At 39.7% G+C, this 20,879-nt stretch overlaps 1 protein-coding gene across 1 annotated transcript in view; it reads right to left on the bottom strand.

The window, feature by feature from the left end:
- The window catches only part of FREM3 (FRAS1 related extracellular matrix 3), an 87,429-nt gene that overhangs the window by 10,218 nt on the left and 56,332 nt on the right, over nucleotides 1-20,879 (bottom strand). Inside the window, exons 4-6 of the mRNA XM_039248211.1 lie at nucleotides 18,351-18,581; nucleotides 15,520-15,645; nucleotides 4,787-5,038 (exon numbers count right to left, since the gene is read on the bottom strand). Of these exons, the coding sequence (XP_039104142.1) occupies nucleotides 4,787-5,038; nucleotides 15,520-15,645; nucleotides 18,351-18,581 (609 nt within the window). The remainder of the gene's footprint in view (nucleotides 1-4,786; nucleotides 5,039-15,519; nucleotides 15,646-18,350; nucleotides 18,582-20,879) is intronic.

Below are 20,879 nucleotides of genomic sequence, written 5' to 3'. Positions count from 1 at the left end.
AAACAAAACTAACAGCTCTCTATGAAATTGGACATCAATTCTTTTTTTTAATGTTTTATTTATTGCTGAGAGAAAGAGAGAGACAGCATGAGCAGGGGAGGGTCAGAGAGAGACGGAGACACAGAATCTGAAACAGGCTCCAGGCTCTGAGCTAGCTGTCAGTACAGAGCCCGATGCAGGGCTCAAACCCACGAACTGTGAAATCATGAACTGAGCCAAAGTCGGACGCTTAACCGACTGAGCCACCCAGACGCCCCATCAATTCTTTTTTTTTTTTTTTGTAGCAGATTACAAGTTTTCAAATCACATCATAAAAACTGAAATAAACATCCTCAGTAGAAAAGCAGGAACCTGCTATAAGTGTTTAAATATAAAACAGACACAATTTGCTAATTAGTAACTGTCCTCAGGGGACACATGGGTGGTTCAGTCAGTTAAGCATCTGACTTTGGCTCAGGTCATGATCTCACAGTTTGTGGGTTTGAGCCCTGCATTGGGCTCTGCGCTGACAGCTCAGAGCCTGGAGCCTGCTTTGGATTCTGTGTCCCTCCCTTTCAAATTTCCGGCAGTTCTCTCTGCTCCTCTGCCCACACTCTGTCTCTCTCTCTCCCTCAAAATAAATAAACATTAAAAAAAAAAAGTGTCTTCAGTTTTCTCTTGCACCTGGTACAGGGCCAGTGGAAGCTAGGTCTGAAGCCCAGTGAATGCATATGGAGCCTACCATATGTTCATTTAGCTAATGTTTATTGGCCATATTCTGTGGTATCTGCCATAATGCAGTCGATGTTTTTTTATAAGGGATTCTGTGGCAGTGCAGGGCCAGGATCTTAGATGTGTCCTGAATGATTTCTTTTCTTCGCATTACTCCATTGTAATTGCCTTCACAAAGGTATTGCTGTAGGTGACCCATCTGACAAGGGGATATTTGACCTCTGTTTAAGGAAGCAAAACATTTCTCAGCTAAATAGAATAATAACATTACTTTCTTGTGATGAGATCAAGAGGCTTTGGCAACCTCTTTGGGATGGCTGGGTCTAGGCCTCAGGACCTGGGTCTCCCCAGTTTACCTGGCAACATTCCTGCATATAGTTACCCCTACAGATTAGTCCAATTTAGTTCATCTTACTAACTCTGTTGTTCACATAATGACTCTGTTGTTCACATAATGCTGTATGAGTAAACTAAGAAAATTCATCTCAGGCACTTCTTACTTTGACTATCATAATTTAAATAGTCTATTATATCAGTGGCCACCATGATTTACAGATAAAAGTTTATTAGTTGAAATATAAATGGGGTGTCTGGGCCGCTCAGTGAGTTGGGTGCCTGACTTCAGCTCAGGTCATGATTTTGTGTTTCATGAGTTCAAGTCCTGTGTCAGGCTCTGTGCTTGGAACCTGGAGCCTGCTTCAGGTTCTCTCTGTGCTTCCCCTGCTCCTGCTCTGTCTCTATCTCTCTCTCAAAAATAAATAAACATTAAAAAAATTAAAAAAAAGAAATATAAAAAACACAGAGAAAAATGTAGCCGAAGTGGATTACCAGGATATACACAGAATTAATGAGTAAACCAGTGATCATCTCTGGTTCCATCATCACATCTTTCTCTCACTGACCCTCCTGCCTCTCTCTTGTAAGCACCTTTATGAGTCTACTGGGCCTATTTGGATATTCCAGGCTAATCTATCCATTTCAAAATTCTTAATGTAATCCCATCTGCAGTTTTTCCCATGTAAGGTAACATACTACAAACTCTAGGGATTAGGACATGGATTTATTTGAGGGCCATTGTTCAGCCTACCCTACTGACCAGTCAACTTGAATGTCCACTCCCTTGACAGCCATTCATTTCTTACTATATAAACAAACACTGAGATTTGGATTAAGAATCTCTGTCTGAGTTCCTCCATGAGGTGGTTCCAAGAGTAAACTCACTTTTGCGTACGTAAAAAAGCCATAGTCCATCCTGAGCACTGTGAGATTTCTTGTTTAGCTTTGACGTCTGATGGATCATTTATGCAAATTTCTGGTGTTTGTAGTTATGCGGGACACTCTGCTTTTTGATAAACTCTTAAAAAGTGTTAGGTAAAGAGGTTGTAAGAAACATACTTCTCACTGGGAAAGAAAAGCGAATCACTGAAGTCTAGACAATCTTATTTTTTACTTCTGCTTTAGTTTTTCAGGATGATTTTTAAGATACATTTCTTCCTAAATGTGTGGGTAGAATTGCAATGTACTTCCTTATCAAAGTGTAACTCATTATATTCTTAGAAAATGTTAAAGCATGAAAATATATAATGTACAGACATATTATTTTGGGGGCGTCTCCTAGCACCCACATAGGAAAGAATAGCATGAGTCTAACAATAGGAATTTATTTATGGGGAAGCCTTGGAGAAACAGAAAACAAAATGGGTGGCCAGAATCAGAAGGCCATTCAAGTTCAGTGATTAGTTCTGTTTTTTACCTGAGTTTTTAGGAGTAAAATTTTAACATGAATTTTTAAGTTCATGACAACATTTTGTTAAAAAAATACTCAAATATTTTATAGGGTATTTCACTGTATAGGTATGAGTAATGGTTAACTAAAGCCTTAAAAGGACTTCAAGAACCACCAGATTCTAGGGGCACCTGGGTGGCTCAGTCGGTTAAGCATCCAACTCTTGATTTTGGCTCAGGTCATGCTCTCATGGGTTTGTGAAATTAAACCCTGCATCAGACTCTGTGTTGAGAGTCTGCTTGAGAGTCTCTTTCTCCCTCTCTCTTTGTTTCCACTCACATGCACTGACATTCTCTCTCTCTCTCTCTCTCTAAACAAACAACAAACAAACAAACACTTTGAAAAAAGAAAGAAACATCAAATTCTAGAGTTGGAAGTGTCCCTAGAGACAACCCACTTAAACCTCTTTACTTTATGGATTGGGAAACTGAGCCCCAGATAGCTTGACCTGACCAAAGTCTTGGGGAGAAATGGTAATGCCCAGGCTCAGAATCCAATCTAACCTTGCCTAGATCTGAACACAGAAACTCACACTCACTCAAATCCCGATAGAAGCCTGTTTGAGAGATGAAGCAGTCTGAGACTAGTAGTAAGAGAGTCTGATCCTGCTCCTGGCTTTATCGACATTTTCTCTTGAAAGTGCTTCTTGTAGAAAGGGCAATTGAGAACGGGCAATTAAGAACTAGGAAAGTAATATCGGGCTTGATATTTTGTATCACATCTGGGGCGTGGGGTGGGTGTTGAGGAATGAGGAGACCCCTTCTACTCTAGCCAAATTTCAGCTGGGATCCCCAGGAACTGGAGCCAAATTCCTTGCCACATATGGTAGGAAGAGAAATCTGGATGCCTAGACATGGGAGCTCCATGGTACCTTTGTACCTTTTGAAGAATCATGCACTTACTGTTATGAGCAAGCCCCCTTGTGCTGCTAAGATGAGGGTCGTTGTGGACAGTCCAGGTTGGAGAATCAGATACTTAACTTTGGTACTTTGCTTGGCTTCTAAGTCTTGGGTCACTTCCTTAGGCTGTTTTTTTTCTTTAAATAAATTCATACACAAATATTTTCTTCCTGAATTCCTCTTTTGTTCTTGGTGTTAGTGATATCTACATATTTGACAAGCCACTCACTGCCTTTGGAGAAAGGAATATCAAATAGATTTGTCTCTCAATTGTCAAAAGACAGTGGAATAAGAAGGCAGTTATTGCCAAGAGTTAACAAAAGTAAAAGGCAGCCTATAAGATGGGACAAGATATTTGTAAACAACATATCTGATAAAGGGATAGTATTCAAAATCTATAAGGTACTTATCAAACTCAACACCTGAAAAACAAACACCCAGTTAAGAAATAGGCAGAAGACATGACTTTTCCAAAAAAGACATCCAGATGGCTAACAGACATGTATAAAAACATTCACATCACTCATCATAAGGGAAATACAAATCAAAACCATGATGAGATACCACCTCACACTTGTCAGACTGGCTAAAATTAACAACACAGGAAACAACGGGTATTGGTGAGGGTGCAGAGAAAGGGGAACCTTCTTGCACTGGTGGTGGAAATGCAAACTGGTGCAGCTGCTCTGGAGAACAGTATGGAGGTTCCTCAAAAAACAAAAAATAGAACTACTCTATGATCCAGCAATTTCATTATTGGGTATTTACTCAAAAATACAAAAATAGAGATTTGAAGGGGAATATGTACCCCGATGTTTATAGCAGTGCTATCAACAATAGTCAAACTATGGGGAGAGCCCAAACGTCCATCGACTGATGAATGTATAAGGAAGATGTGGTACACACACACACACACACACACTAGAATGTTACTAAGCCATCAAAAAGAATGAAATCTTGCCATTTGCAATGACTGGAAGGAGCTAGAACGTATTTATGCTAAGTGAAATAGGTCAGTCAAAGAAAGACAAATACCAAATATTTCACTCATATGTGGAACTTAAAAGACAAAACAGATGAACATATGAGAAGGGGGGATGGGGTGGCAGAGAGAAGAGAGGGAAACAAACCACAAGAGACTCAATGATAGAGAACAAACTGAGGGTCGGCAGAGAGGGGTGGGTGGGAGATGGGCTAGCTGGGTAATGGGTATTAAAAAGGGAACTTATTGTGATGAGCACTGGCTGTGTGTTAGGATGAATCACTGAATTCTACTCTTGAAACCAATACTGCACTATATGTTAATTAGCTAAAGTAAAAAAAAAAAAAAAGAATCAAATGCAGGTTACCTAGAAAAAAAAAAAGAGGTGAAGGCAGGAAATGGACTTACCATCATCAGGATCTGCCAGGATAACCACCTTGGTCGTGGGGAACTGGGCTCCCAGTCGCCCTCCCACTGGCAGGCTCAGTGAAACACTGAAGGATTCCTCCTCTTCATAGAGGGAGTCATCGATGATCAAGACCCGGCAGCTTTTCTCAGCCTCATCCTTGTCAAAGCGGAGGATGCTGGTGCCATCTTCTGGACGTGAGATGTAGTCAGAGAAAGATAACGCCGTTGAAGGAATGGAGCCTGTGGCAGAACCTATGGGAATATGAGATGGAACAGAGAAGAGGAGACGAAATGGAATTCCAAGTAGGAAACCTGTTCCTCACTGGTTCTTCCAACTGTTTTTAGGTAATAGCATGGAGCACAATGCTATATGAATTATAAGTCACACTTACCTCTGACAGTCATAGTTATTAATATTGTAATTAGAAGGCTTTCAGAACAGACCCTGGTATTTCACAGTTGGTGGTCTTTAAACAGGATACATACTGAATAAGGTCTGTTACATTAGGGGCTAAAGAAACTGAAGGATCATAAAATACTAGGCCTGGTTTAGCTTAATTCATTCAAGTTACAGATGGGAAACTGAAACGCAGAGAAATTAGGACCAGAGAGTCCATGCCATGGTCATGGTCCAGATGTCTTCCTGCCTCTCCCCTTCCCACGGCCACAGAACTGCATGCCCTATGTAATCCGACTCTTCACGCCCTGACTAGAGTTCCTTGCACGGCACCAAAATGCAGCCACAAAATTACTTATTATTTCACAAGAAGTACAGGGTTGATTGGAAGATTTCAGTTTAGATGCAGTGTTTTAAATTTTATTATAATGATTTGCATACGTTAACATTCACAAATTTAAATGTCCTATTTGATGAGTTTTGACAAATGTATACAGTCATGTAACCATTACCAGAAGCATAATAGGGAACATTTGTATCCACCCGTAAAAGCCGACATACACCCATGGCAATCCTTCTCCGTCTTCCAGCCCTAGAAACCACTAATCCGTTTTCTGTCTCTACACATTTACTTGCCTTTATGAGAATTTCATACAAGTGAAATAGTTCTTACTCTAGTGTGTTTGATTTCTCTCATGTAGCACATTGTTTTTGAGTTTCATCAGGTTTTTGTTTTTCCTTTTTCTTCCTGAATAGTATTCTCCATTGTATGGCTATACCACAATTTGTTTTCCTCCTTACCAGTTGATAATTTGGGTTGTTTTCAGTTTTTAGCTCTTCTGGATAATGTTGCTATAAATACTCTAGTACAGATCTTTGAATGAATATATATTTTTATTTCTCTTGAGTACATACTTAGGAGTAGGATTTCTGGGAATTAGAACAAATTTTTTTTATTGTGGTAAAATAAACATAACCTAAAATTTTCCATCTTTATCATTTTTAAGTGTACATATAAGTAGTGTTGTTTATTCACATTATTGTGAAATAGATACTTAGAACTTTTTTCATCTTACAAAACTTACACTCTGTACCCATTAAACAACTACTCCCTACTTCCCCTACCCCTCTCAGTCTTTGGCAACCACCATGAATTTTCAACTCTAAGTACTTCATGTCAGTGGAATTACATAGTATTTGTCTCTTTTTTGTGACTCTCTTGTTTTATCTAGCTCAATGTCTTCAAGGTTTTATCTATAATGTAGCAAGTGATAGGATTTTCTTTTTTTTTTTTTAATGTTTATTTATTTTTGAGAGAGAGAGAGAGAGAGAGCATAAGTGGAAGAAGGGCAGAGAGAGAGAGGGAGACACAGAATCTGAAGCAGGCTCCAGGCTCTGAGCTCACAGCACAGAGCCCAACATAGGGCTCAAACCCACAAACTGCAAGATCAAGACCTGAGCCAAAATCAGATGCTTAACCAACTGAGCCACCCAAGTGCTCCAATTTTCTTCTTTTTTAAGGCTGGATAATATTCTATTGTACATACAAATCACATTTAGTCTATCCATCCATTTGAATACTTGGGTTGCTTTACCTTGGCGACTGTGAATAATGTTGCTATGAACAAGTGTGTGCAAATATCTTTTCAACTCCTTTCAACTTCTTTGGCTATATCCCCAGAAATGGGACTGCTGGACCAAATAGCAGTTCTATTTCTAATTCTTTGAGGAACCTCTGTACTGTCTTCCATAGGAGTTTTACCATTTTATAATCCCCACCAAGAGTTCAAGTCAGTGCATTTTTCTGCAGTATTAAAAAAAAAAAAAGCAACATAACAGGTTTAGAGCTAAAAGAGTAAAAGTAGTCACAGTAATTTAAATGACTTAGGCAGACCAGATTTAGGTAGAATAAAGACTGTGTAAAATTACTCAATATATTAAAGAAACACTTTTTGAAAGGAGAAACATTTCCCACCACACATCTCCTTCATAAGAAGCAATGAGGATGAGACAGTGAGCTTCTGAACTGACCACTCTAGTCCTACAAGGGTCTTTCTTGTTTGTGGCTATGGTGTATGGATATGCAGGCTCACACCAATGTCCACTGCCTTTTTGCTAATCTGAATCCATATAAATACAAGTTGATACTTTTTTTAAAAAATTTATTTCTAGGAGAGAGAGAGAGACAGTGTGAGCAGGGGAGGGTCAGAGAGAGAGGGAGTCACAGACTGAAACAGGCTCCAGGCTCTGAGCTGGCAGTCAGCACAGAGCCCGATGCGGGGCTCGAACCCACGAACCGCAAGATCATGACCTAAGCGAAAGTCGGACGCCCAACCGACTAAGCCACCCAGGCGCCCCAATACAAGTTGATACTGATGAATGTGTGTTTCATGTATACACACAGCCTGTTAGAAAATAAAAATGATTCCCAAATTGACCTCATAGGTTTTACTCAGAAGGGCACTAACTCAAAATGTTTCAGGATGATTTTTCAATAGAACAAATTTTAGAATTATCAGGTAGTAATGAATTGACTGTTTTATTATTCTGGGAACCTAAAAAAAAAAAAAGGGTTAGAGCTGGAGGGATTGATGAGAATACATGTTTACAAAGGCAGAGGGCAGTAACTTCTAGGTGTGGATAGCTATCCTGGGGGATTATCATTTGCTGGGGAAGCTAACCAAGCTCCAATTCCAGCCTGTGGTTTGAAATGTATTCCTTCGTGATGTTTCCTTCCACTTCAGTCCTGTGAAACCCATGCTTGGAAGAGCTCTCTGAGCCAAGTTGGGAAGGAGAGGCTTGTTCTTAGGATGCCAGAGATAGGACTATCAAGAAGTGCTAGAGAGAGGCACTCCCCAACTAAACAGAGAGGTAAGTGGCTACTATACAGAAAGTTCACAGGGACACAATGAGACACTCGGTTTATTGGGGAGACCTTTGAGGCTTTAGGATATACACAAAAAAAATTGGGAAAAGTAATAGGCTCTTTCAATAATCAGATTAAATAACAATCTTTGAGATGCTTTTTTGAGCCCAAAGTTTAAAAGGGATTATACGTTGGAGAATACATTTTTTAAAAATTTTCCCTGGTTGTCTGACATGCAGAATGTTGATGTGACAGCTGAAGTGAGAAAACATCCTTACCAGAAGCCCCGCATTTAGCTCCTCAGGATAAATACCAAAAAGCAGATACACACTGGACTTGCACAGTAAGTATCTAATGCTATCTTTATTAAATAGCAACTGTCTTTATTAAATCTCTTTCTCAACATAATTCGTCTAGTGAATAGTCAAATGATTTCTCATAGTTCATAAAACAAAAGTGATTGGGATTTTTTTCCCTTTCTATTCAGTTTTTTCAGCTGACTGATCCACTTGGTGGAATAGGCATTCATGTAATTAGGTAGCTTTCTGGGTTCAATGAAAGATTGAAATATAATTCTATTGAAAATCATTTGGCTGTGAAACTTGACTAAAACCAAAAGTAAAACAATATATTTTAGCATGTTTTTTTTTTAAACAACAAGTATTGATTGAGGAAGCTTGGCTAATTAATATCTCATTTAATAAAAACTCTATTTATTTATTTTTAATTTTTTAACATTTATTCATTTTTTGAGAGACAGAGAGAGACAGAGTGTGAGCAGGGGAGGAGTAGAGAGAGAGGGAGACACAGAATCTGAAGCAGACTCCAGGCTCTGAGCTGTCAGCACAGAACCGGATGCGGGGCTCGAACTCACTGACTGTGAGATTATGACCTGAGCTGAAGTTGGACACTTAACCGACTGAGCCATCCAGGCACTCCAAAATTCAGTTGATTTAAATGGCCCATTCTTCCTAGGATTCTGGAAATTTTACTTTGGAAAACCAATGATCAGTTATGTGTAACAGGCAAGAATAGAGAATACTGGTATTTATTTTAGTTATATAAAATAAAAGCTCCACTTTATTGGTAGCAAGTTTAAAATCCCTAGGAATTAAAAGAGAAAATTCTGTTCTGAAAACATCAAATATAACCTGAGATATAAGATCAGGTTCCTTGGCAATGGTCTGTATGTCTCTCTTATCTAATAATGAAGCATGTCCAAGGAGCACAGATGTAGTTCCAGGTTGTTTTCAAAAAGATGCTTTAGCAATTGAGCTTCAAGTCTTGTTAGGGCCCCTGACCAGTGGTTGTGCTATAGCATTTTTGCAAGGAACATTAGAGAAGGCTCTCCTATACTATGCCCTTGTTTGCAGAAGTAGATTATGAGACAGGATGGACTGTCTTACTGAGTATTGTTTAATCCTCCAAATTAAGATTGGACCAAAGGATTAATTTCCTACTAACGTAAGAATCACCCTCTCTCCTTTGCCCCTTTCCCACACTGATGGTTTGCTGGTAAAGTCTAACACTTGGCTCTCCAAATAAACAAAACTCACAAAAGCCCTGTTCTGTAGTCTTTGCTGATTTTTGTCATGTAAATAGTCCCACTGACCAGTTTCACTATCAATGTGAAGTTAGAGCACAGATTGGGATGGCGGTGTACATAACTGGCTCTTACCAGCAGTTACTACCTAGATGCAGCATGCCACTCCAGCCACAATGATAATGGCACAGATTTTCCCCTGGGCAAGTCCGTTTCAGACATCACTAGGAGTCTGAGAATCTATGAAGTTATTTAAAAAAAATTGTTTCTTTACAGAGACTATATAGCTCAATTTCTGCAGCTACATAGTACATTTGCTTTACAAAAATCAGAGATGGTACTTAAAGTCAGAGAAAGTTCTATCAAGAAACTACACTAAAGGTTAATTGAATCACTATGTTATAGTATATGATAACTTTCTGAAGTGGCTAGGGCACTTTATCGATGAGAAAATTGAGGCAGAGACCGTCCTCATTAGTAAAAGACTCATCTCCTGATGGGGCATCTTTTACTTCCGCACATTATCTTTAGTTATTATAGTATTTAATTATAAATTCTTTAAAACATACAAATTTCATTTAATATGATTTTTAATAGGGCAGCAAGACAGAAAATCACTCCTCTTTAGAAGAGCAGCATTTAACTCCTGGTTGGAACAGGTTATTGTCAGAAGCCCCAGCCACAGTTTATTTCATGCCTGGGAGAGAGTCTGTGATTGGGGGAGGTGGGGGAGCAAGTGGAAAGAAAGGAAGGCTGGGGAAGGCTGGGCTGAAGCAGCACCAGAAGCTCTGTCTAGAAGAGTCTAGACGAGTTACCAGTAGTTTGGCTGACTAGGTCCTCTGGGGTGCTCTCCTGCTATGAAACATCTAGAGGAAATATTATTCTGGCTTTTCTATGCTCATCGGAATAAGGAAAATCATCAAGGGCCAGAATAAAACAAAAGCAATTTCCTAAACCCTCCAGCCCCCAAATACCATAAAGGTAGAGAAGGGAATTCCACGTAGCAGCTGGTGTCATCCTGACAGCAAGTATAGCCTCACACTGCAGGGGACACTGTGCCCCAGGCCTGAGGCCCCATCAGGGAGCAGGATCTAAGACTCTACAGTGAAGCCTGGGGATGCAGAAGAGCAGGAGAATTTCCGGGTCAGCGGTGCTCTTGAATCCTGGAAGAAGCACCACAAATCCTCCTTGGGAGGAAAGAATCCTCAAGTAAAGCCCTCAGATCATTCACAGATACAGCCAAATAAATGTGAGAAGATCTTGAACACATAGAAGAGACAGATCACTGCAAAGATGACTTTAGACCATGGGCAGGCTTTTTAACAACAGCACTGGGAGCTGGAACTTGCTGATGCCTCAAGATGCTGAGAGAAAATAACTGTCGCCTGAGATTTGCAAGACAGAGGCTGAAATGTTCTGATAAACAAAAACCTGAAGGAGTTTACCCCCAGAAAGTCTACAGTCAAGGAACTTCTGAATGATCCAAAGGACCCCTCCAAGATGCAATGTTAACTTCTATAAACTACAAACCTACTTACACCCAAATAAATAGACACAGAATAGTTTTTTTTTTTTTTTTAAAGAAAAACAGGAGAAAATCTTTTGTTTGGCTGTGCTTGGAACCTGCTCAGAATAATGTGCTTTCTACTTCCTCTTTAACATGACCCAGAGAAACAGTCCAATCCAAGAAGTGGGTGGGGCCGTGGCTTACGGCTTACCATACAGGGCCTTACAACTGAAGAAGGCTGATCATTTAAAAACCTCAACATACTTGTCATGAGGCTGACCAAAACCACAGGATGATTCAATACTATTCCTAGACTGTTGGTTTTAGATTCTGTGGTTTGCTCTTCATTGGCCTTTTTTTTTTCTCCTAATAAGAGCAATTTCCTAACAAGGAAGTGACTATTGAGAAGAAAAAGATGGACGACACCTATCTTGACAATAAAACAGGGCCAAGAACTAATTTGCACACATCCTTTCCTAAGGTATCCTTGAGCCTAAAACATTTCACTAGAGAATAACAGTTCTCAGTCGTCGAGGGAGTTTATTCCTCCAGCTCTTCTTCTCCCAAATAATTTTTTAAAATATTTATTTATTTATTTAGCACAAGCAGGGGAGAGGGGCAGAGGGAGAGGAAGAGAGAGAATCCTAAGCAGGCTCCATGGTCAGGGTGGAGTCCCTGGTGGGGCTTGATTCCATGACCCTGGGATCATGACCTAAGCGGAAATCAAGAGTGGGATGCTCAACTGACTGAGCCACCCAGGCACCCCAACAATGTTTTTAAATACAATGCACCCATATTATTGTCTGAGAATACTGATGATGCACATTTCGGGCAGGTAGCAAGTTCAGGCAATGCCATAGCAGACTGAAACTGTAATGGTGGGAACTTGACATCCCCATCAAACTACGACATAAAACTAGTCACTGATTTCATCTACCTGTAAGTGTAATACACTTTTAATCTTTGCGAATTACTACTAATGTACAAAGCATGAGTTTGCTTTCCATTCAGTGGTTTATACAGCTGAATTTTATTCATGAAAATAAGAGTGGGTAAGGATTTATTTTAATGAGACTTCTATAAGGTTTAAAAAACCAAATTAAACTTTCATCGTTTGAGATTTTTAAGTATCTGTGGGGATTAGGTGAAGATAAATACCGCAACGCTGCTCAAATGCACATACAAATTTACAGGTTCTTGCTCTACAAGAATGTGCAAGAGTCAGGATGTGACCATGAACACTGTGGCTTTGTGTTCCAGAGAAGAGCCCTAGCCTTTTTATACTTAATTTTTTTTTTTTTTTACTGAAAGCATGAGAGCTGACTTTTGTGTGGGTCAAGACTCAGGTGCTGAGCAGTCTGAGTTGTGTGCCAGTTAGGTAGAAAGTTTTCTGGGAATATCAGTCTTGAACCTAGAGACCTTATCTAGGGCACCATTGAGGAGTTCTATGGGAAGCTAGATCTGGGTGTAGTTTCTCCCATGGGGGGAGGAGGTGGCCCCTTATCCTAGCTGGCTCACTGCCAAATCTTCTGAACGTCTCAGTTTGTCCTGCTTGTCTTTCTGGAATGTAGCTTGTTCCAGAAGTAGAGGGATAGGCAGACCTTGGCAGTCCCTTCCAACTTAGCAATTGTAATTGAACTTCCAAATTGGGCTATTTACCACCTCATTCCTCCCATTCCACATCTGGGAAACTCTAGAACCATTGCCTTCCAGACAGTATGGGTGTGAACAGAGAATACACCACTGGTACCAGAAGCCACCTGGAAGCCTGAAGCAGAAAATGAGTGCACTTTCTCCGTCAGCTTCTCTGCCCAGCTGCAGCCACTCCCCTGCACACCCAGGTCCTCATTCATTGTAAGACATCAACCAGAGCCCAGTGTGACTTGGGAGAGAAAGAGAAGCATATCTTCCCAGGGATCACCTGACAAGGACCTCAAAGCCTGCCTCACCTTGTTATTTCTTCTCATTGCTTTTCGCTTCTCGCATGGGGAAACAGCTGGTTAAAACTTAAGAGATCCTGAAGTTACATGTAGCTGACAGTGCAGGGGATGCCTTCAAGAAGGCAGTCTTAGTTAAAGAATAGGTGACAGGGCACCTGACTGTCCATCTCTAGACATACATAAACATGAAGATCTTGAAGATGTACTACAGGGGCTTGTCTTTGTACGTGGCTTTCAAAATCTCAAAATAGGGGCGCCTGGGTGGCTCAGTCAGTTAAGTGTCTGACTTCGGCTTAGGTCATGATCTCACAGTTCGTGGGTTCGAGCCCTGCGTCGGGCTCTGTGCTGACAGCGAGCTCAGAGCCTGGAGCCTGTCTTCGGATTCTGTGTCTCCCTCTCTCTCTGACCCTCCCCTGATCACACTGTCTCTATCTCTCTCTCAAAAATAAAAAAAATAAAAATAAAAAAAACAAAAAAATAATAAATTACCTGCTTACTGCCAAATTCCTTGTCCTCAGGGCAGAGGAGAATTTATTCTCGTTCTTCTCCTCAACCTTGGCACTACTAATATTTTGGGTAGATAATTCTTAATTGTGTGGGCTGTGCTGTGCAGTGTTGGATGTTTAGCAGGTGTGAGCACGGATTTGGACAGACTGAACATATGAACAGAGAGTGGTCAGACCATTAATAAAAATAGAAATCTGACCCACCATCTATCTGCAGCGACAAGTCTAGGAAGTGAAATCACTACCTCTGTAATGATTGGCTTCTAATGGTCAGGAGTTAATAACTGCCAGCTTCTCTAATTTTTGCCCTGGCTTCCAATTTAGGACCAACCAGAGAAAGCTAAATATATTTCCTTAATCAACCAGGTAGGTCTCCAGCTTTCTTATGCCAACAGCTTCTAATCAAAGAATACCTTCCTTTTTTTCCATTATAAAGCATTTCAATCCTCTGCCTGCCTTTGAGTCCCTGCCAAATACAAGTGATTGATCCCCTTGCTATAGAGAGCTCTGAATAAATTAGCCTGTGACATAATAAGTAATATATATTTGGTTTCTGTCTTTGTTTCCTGGCACACAAGCTCCTTAAACCTTTAGAATCTTTGAAGTGATGAGTCTTTTTTGCATGCTAAAGAGATGACTAGTGGTGGGGGCTCCTAGGTAGCCTTGAGATGGACGCTGGTTGTCAGGGAAACCAGCCAGTGGTTAGAGGGTTGGGATTTTCAGCCCCACTCCCTAACCTCCAGGGAGGGGAGAGGAGCTGGAAGAAAATTCAATCACCAATGGCCAATGATTTAATCAATAGCGGCTATGTAATGAAGCCTCCATAAAAACTCTAACCAAAGGAGTTAGAGAGTTTCTGGATGGCTGAACACCTCTAGGTGCTGGAAAGGTGACCTAGAGAGGACAAGGAAGCTCTGTGCCCCTTCCCACATACCTTGCCTGTGCCTTTCTTCCATCTGCTGTTCCTGGGTTGTATCCTTAACAACCTGTAATCTAGTAAGTTAATGGTTTCTTGAGTACTGCAAGCTGTTCTAGAAAGTTCTCAAACACAAACAGGGGTAGTGGGAACTTCTAATTGATACCCAGTAGTTCAGAAACACAGATAACAACCATAGCAGCCTAAACTTGACATAGGTATCTGAAATGAAGGCAGTCTTATGGGATGGAGCCCTTACCCTTTGAGGTCTTTGTTATCTCCAGGTAGATGGCATCAGAATTTTAGGATACTCAGCTGGTGTGCGCAGAAATTGGAAAATTGTTTGGTTTGGGAAAAAAAAAACTGCACACATTTGGTGTCACAGGTGAACTACTAGCGTGAGCATAGAACAATGTAGTTTACTTTTACAGCTTATTCTTCTCATTTGCGTGGTATTCTTATAGGTCCATTCTTTTTTGCCTATTACATAGTTTTAATGAGTGAGAAAATATGACTTTGAGGGATTGGACAGAGGGCAACTAATTTTGACTGTATAGAAGGTCAGAAAGAATGGGATGTTATTTTGAGGTGTGAGGAAACCTGGGCCCATGATTAGGGGGTATTTTTCATAGGGGTGGGGAGAGAGAAGAGACTTAATAGGACATATGGACTACTTTATGTTGCTTCTTCAATGCAATGCGAACTATTAAAATTAAGACTCTTTTACTTATATTTTCCACCAGCATATATAAACGATTTCCACATAAAATGTCTCATTTGTCCCTCAAAAAACTTTGAGGTAGTTGCAACATTCACTTTCATCCCAGTTTTGAGTAAAATTTTATCCTTGGTTGAGGAAACCAGCTCCAGAAGAGTTAGGGCACCCACGTGTGGTTGCAAAGTTGTCAAGCAGCAGGACACAGAGCGGGGGGGTGGTCCAGGCTTCTCCATCTTCCCCAAGCACTTGACTCACCACCCCGCTACTCCATGCATCCCCACAATCCTGACTGAGAATCGTATTCCTGGGTATCTTATTAGTACTCCACAAAGCCTCATACCTTCATGTGTAGAACAAATGACCATTAGTTCTTGGCTAGAATCTCCAGACCGCTTTACAGGAATCAAAAGCTCTCCAACATGCTCCTCTATTTTGTATTCTGCCTCTGGAATATAAACTGTAGGTTCTAGAAAAAGATGGTAGAAGGCTCTTTAGCAAGACTGCCATTGAATTGTGGATACTTGTGATATTTTAACCTGAGTAGAAATGTACCATAGCCTTTGCCCCCTATATTTCCCCAGCACAACTGACTATATAAAATATAGTGGGAATAGGAAATGTTCATTATGAAGTGGAGCCGGACAGGCAGTGCAACTGGGTTTAGGAGGCTTTTGAAAGGTTCAAAGAGAAAAGCTAGCACTAAAATGGAAAGGAAAATCTTGCAGAAATTGTATTTTTTTTTTGAGGTCAAATTTTAAGTCTTTTAAATAGAGATCACACACTTCTGTCCTTTATTTTTACTGCTTTTTTTTCCCCCTAATGCTTATAACGGTCAGGGAATCTAATTCATTAACGCAGAAACAATTTTTTCCCTGATTTATTCAACAAACATTTTAGTCACCACTTATTGGGTGGAAGACCCTGGCCAATTAATATTTTGAGAAAATTGAGTTGCTGGTCCTACCCTTAATTTTTTTAATCAAGTTTTTTATTTTAATTATAGTTAATATACTTATACCCTTAATTTTAAAAATAATATTTGCACTGAAATTTACTGAGCTGTGTCCAGTGTGTGTACCTGCACACATGCACATGTCTGTATATTTATGCATGTATCCACCGCATCAGAACTTTCACTGAAATATGAATATGAATATTGGTCATCGCTTGTTGATGGAACTACGTATACTATTTTTCTTTGGGCTTTTCAATGTTTTCCAGGGCTTTTCATCAACTATGCACTGTATAATTAAATATGTGTGTTTGTTTTAAAAAAAAAATAAAGATTTAAAGTGGCTTGTTCCTACTCACAATGTCAAGTGGACAGCTGAAGTCACTATGGATCAAACCACATTTAACTTCTTCAGTTCTTTCTTTCATAACATATGTACACATAGACACTGCCTTTTGGAAGCAAGAAGGAAAAATATTGTACACCATCCTTTTTTCTTTTGAAATTACTACTAAATGTTAACCCAGAATTCAATGTTGAATTGGGTAGTTAATTATGGGTTAATTTTTTTCTTCTTGATTTTGCTGCATAATTTAGTGTCAACAGTTACTGGTATCTACCTCCAAGAAAATATTGGTCCTGAGTTACAGAGGAAGAAGACAAGTGATAAATTTCTTTCTTCCATTTTGCCCTGAGTGGTAGTCTACTGTCTTCATATACCTTGATTCAAAAGCTTGGCATCATGGAAGAAGCTAAAAGTAAGTTAAAGTTATTGATATCATGTGATATTTGGAAAAATATATTAATATTGGGTTATTCAGATATAGTCTTTATTTTCCCATTTTGGAAAGCCTACTTCCCTACCATCCATGAATCCAAATCTCATTTATTGTTTAAGACTCAGCTCAAACCCTGCCTACTCCAGGAGGCTTAACTGCCTAGGATTGTGGTGTTCTCTCTAGTTTCTCTCCTCAGAACTCTTACTGCTTTAGCCATGTATCCTAACATTTGGCTTTCCTAGTTGATTCATGTGTCTAAGTGTTGTCATTGACAAAACTGAGAAGATTGGGTGTTGGGGCAATGTTTTCTACTTGTTCACTGGGTGATGGGGCAATTTTTTCCACTTTTGTCTGACAAAATGCAAAGTGCATAGAATAGTATTTCCCAAATTGTATTTCAAGAAAACTATAACTAAGAGATTTTAAAGAATGTTCCTTAATAATAATAATAATAATAATAATAAGGTCCATGGTCTAGTTTGGGAAAACCGGTTAAACAAAGTTAAACAGATTTCTTTATAGGAGAGTTTCTTAGAAACATTAATATGCCAGCGTGAATTATGATGCTTCAAAGGAAGGAAGGTATTTGAAACAGTATCTAGATTTATTTGGTCCACGGAAAGCTTTCTGACCCTGGTGTGGAAATTCTATTATACTACTGTTCTCTGTTATGCATTTTGGGACATACTAATACAGAGGACTTTCCAAGCATTCTTGTGAATTCAACTCAGACTTATACCCTGATAGTAAGTCATGCAATTCTAGATGATGCCTGAATTCTTTCAACTATTGTGATAATCAATGTGTCTGATTAAAATTCAAAGATGAATTAAAAGCCTTCCTTTAAGGAGTATTTTTCTTTTACAAAAAGGGGCATCAAATAGCACAATTATTAGTTAAAACTTTTTTCCCCTTTCTCTTGGGAGATATTTGTTGTATGAATGAACAAATAAATGAATAAAATCAACCTGTGGATTCAAGGATATGAAGCACAACTATAACAGAACTTTGTGGAACACAGATTAAAACCAAGTTGACTGGTTCCCAGTCTTCTAGAACAAGGGATATCTAAAGTGCCCCCCTGACCTGGTGGGGAGCTCTTAGAAAACTGAGAAGATAGTGGGCCTGGAATGAGTCCTGAGAATTAGCCACCTGGGGGCAAAGGTGAGTGACTGTATAGAAAGTTAACTATAAGTCCTTGTGCATATTTTAGAGGGGTGGTGGTAAAGTCATGTCTATTTCAACCTCCTATATTTCTTTTCAAAAATCCTAAGAGGCAAAGGAAAAATTACTGCCTTAAAGCGATCTACTTAGCTTTAAATCCTAAATGGTATGAACACGTTTAGTGGCTTATGGAGCCCAAGGGAGGAGGTATCAAAGCCTGAAATGGACACAGGAACACGTACTGGTTGATAAATCATATCAAGAGAAACCACGTACCATCTCCAGGGTCTACAATTTCAACAGTTGCCATTTCTGGAAACTCCAGTGCAGCCATGACAGGGCTCAGCAGAATGATCTGGAAGGTCTCTGAAGCCTCATATTTATTGTCAGACATAATTTTCACTCTCCACTTGGCTGTAGTCTGTCCAGGACTGAATTGGATCTGTTTCTGGAACTTTGCTTTAAAATCTTTATCTTTCTTTGCAGTTTCATCTTTGGTTACAATGCCTAAGTAGGAATTGGGAGACCATGAATGTAAAGCCAATGACTGAAGAAATCTTCTTTCAAAGCAGATTCTTTTGTTGATTAAAAACAGATAACATGGACATCACTTCTCTTAATGTTCCCCAAAGGTATTTATAAACTATACTTATTGGCTAAGAGTACATGTAAGTAGAAGTGCAGGGAAGTGAGAGAAAAGCAGGGAAGGAGGAGTGACAAAAAGAAAGAACAGTCTTCAACTTATTTATTTTATAAATATTCACTGGGGGCATCTGATGTGCCAAACTCTACCAGGTGCTTAGGATTTAGAGATGAGTACAAACTGTCTTAGCTTCCAGACATCTTAGAGTCTATAAAGGAAGCCACTAGAATGTGCACCATATGGCGGTGGAGATATTTGGCTGTTTTGTTCACTGATGTGCTGCTGGTGATTATAACAGTGCCTGGCATGTAATGAGTATTTCACAAATATTTATGGAGTGAATATTTTGTATTGAATAATTTCAACAATTTTAATTAATTAAATAATTAATTTTTTTTCTCATGCAGATCTTTACTCATGGTGGCCTGATTCCTTATGTGTCTAGTGATTTATGATTGTAAGAGAATTGTTAGTAATTTTTCACTAATTTCCACCAACATAGAGTGCTGTTGATGAAAATGGAGAGGTGGGGATAGGTCTGAGGTCTGTTAGGAAATAGGAAATCAGTGACTCACTGAAGAAATTGAACAACAGCAACATAGTGTTAAAAGTACTCCATGTGAGATACAAGGGTAAAGGTGCTGCTCTATCCAGGCTGAACAGAGACTCCCCTCACCACATAATGTTCAAGCAGTATTCTAGATTATTTTGGGTTTCTAACATTCCAAAGAAGGCCTAATGCATCAAGAATACCTACACCTCGTCACTTTAGTTCTCATTATAAGGTGAAGACTCTTCATTTGTTCCAGTGTGTGAAATCAAATATTATGACTTGACACTAGCTTCTGTGGGAAGCTTTACATAAAATGAGATGAATAGCTCCTTTCCTCTGTCTCATTCTCAGAGAATCTGGTATCTTTTCAAAGACACCCAAACCCATTAAGTGTGAAAATAATTTTCAAGATAAGAGAGCTTGTGTTGACTTTTAAAAACTGTTCAAGAAATCTTGCATCAATACTAGTTTGGTAACTGAGAATGAATGGTCAGTATTTGGGAAGAGCCTCCCCTGGCCACATGTTGGAATTGGAGAAGATAAGGAAGAGGGAGTGTCTATTGTCCTCAGCCACAGCTTAAGTGCTGCTATATAAATTGAGTAGGCACATGACTATTTAATGTTTGGTGAGCACTCTGTGACATGCTAAGAATGCAATGCTGAGGTACACCACTACCCTTTAAGAGGTTTACAAGAGGTGGGGTGCCTGATGGCTCAGTTAGTTAAGCATCTGCTCTTGATTTTGGCTCAGGTCATGATCTCACAGTTTGTGAGTTTGAGCCCTGCATTGGGCTCTGTACTGACAGTGAGGAGCCTGCTTGGGATTCTTTCTTTCTCCCTTTCTCTGCCCATGCCCACCCCCCCGAGCACCCCCCCAGCTCTCTCTCTCTCTCTCAAAAATAAATAAACAAACTTAAAAAAAGAGGTTACAAGAGAAGATAAACAAGTGATTTCAATTCTGTTTGATTTTGAGTGCCATGATATAATAATGACAGCTAACATTTATGAAGTGTTTAATGTATGCCAGGGACTATGCTAGCTTGAATTACATGCATCATATTTAATCCACAAATCTTGAGATGGATACTTTACAGATAAAGAAATTGAAGGTCATTAGAGTATCACACAAAACAATATGTATCAGAGCAGGAATTTAAACCCCACAGTTGGTTTGGTTTGTTTTGCTTTGCCTTGTTTTCTTCTAGCTCCTTCTCTTTGACTGCCAGCCCCAGCATGGCGTGGGGTGAGGGGATTAGAAGGGCTTCTTGGAGCACTGAGTAAGCTTCCTACTGTGGTGCTGATGTGGTTTTAAGTAGAGTTTTGTAGGACAGAAGAGTTGACTGGATGTAATTTACTTAACAATACATATTGGGTGACTACTATATGCCCCATGCTATTTTCAGAATTGAGCATTACCCAAGATGTTGTACCTGCCCTAGTGGAGCTGGAAATCTACTGAGGAAGACAGACAGTGGACAGATGGACATATGATGCCTGCCAGGGATGGTCTATGTAGAATAAATCAGGACACGGAGATAGCACCTGTAGAGGGGCTAGTTCAGATAAGGAGACTGGGGACAGCTCTCTGAAGAGTTTACTCTACAACCAT

The sequence above is a fragment of the Hyaena hyaena genome, unplaced genomic scaffold (genome assembly GCF_003009895.1).
Source record: "Hyaena hyaena isolate Hyena2069 unplaced genomic scaffold, ASM300989v1 scaffold_304, whole genome shotgun sequence".
Taxonomy (NCBI): Eukaryota; Metazoa; Chordata; class Mammalia; order Carnivora; family Hyaenidae; genus Hyaena; species Hyaena hyaena.
This window is presented reverse-complemented; position numbering and strand designations above follow the sequence as displayed.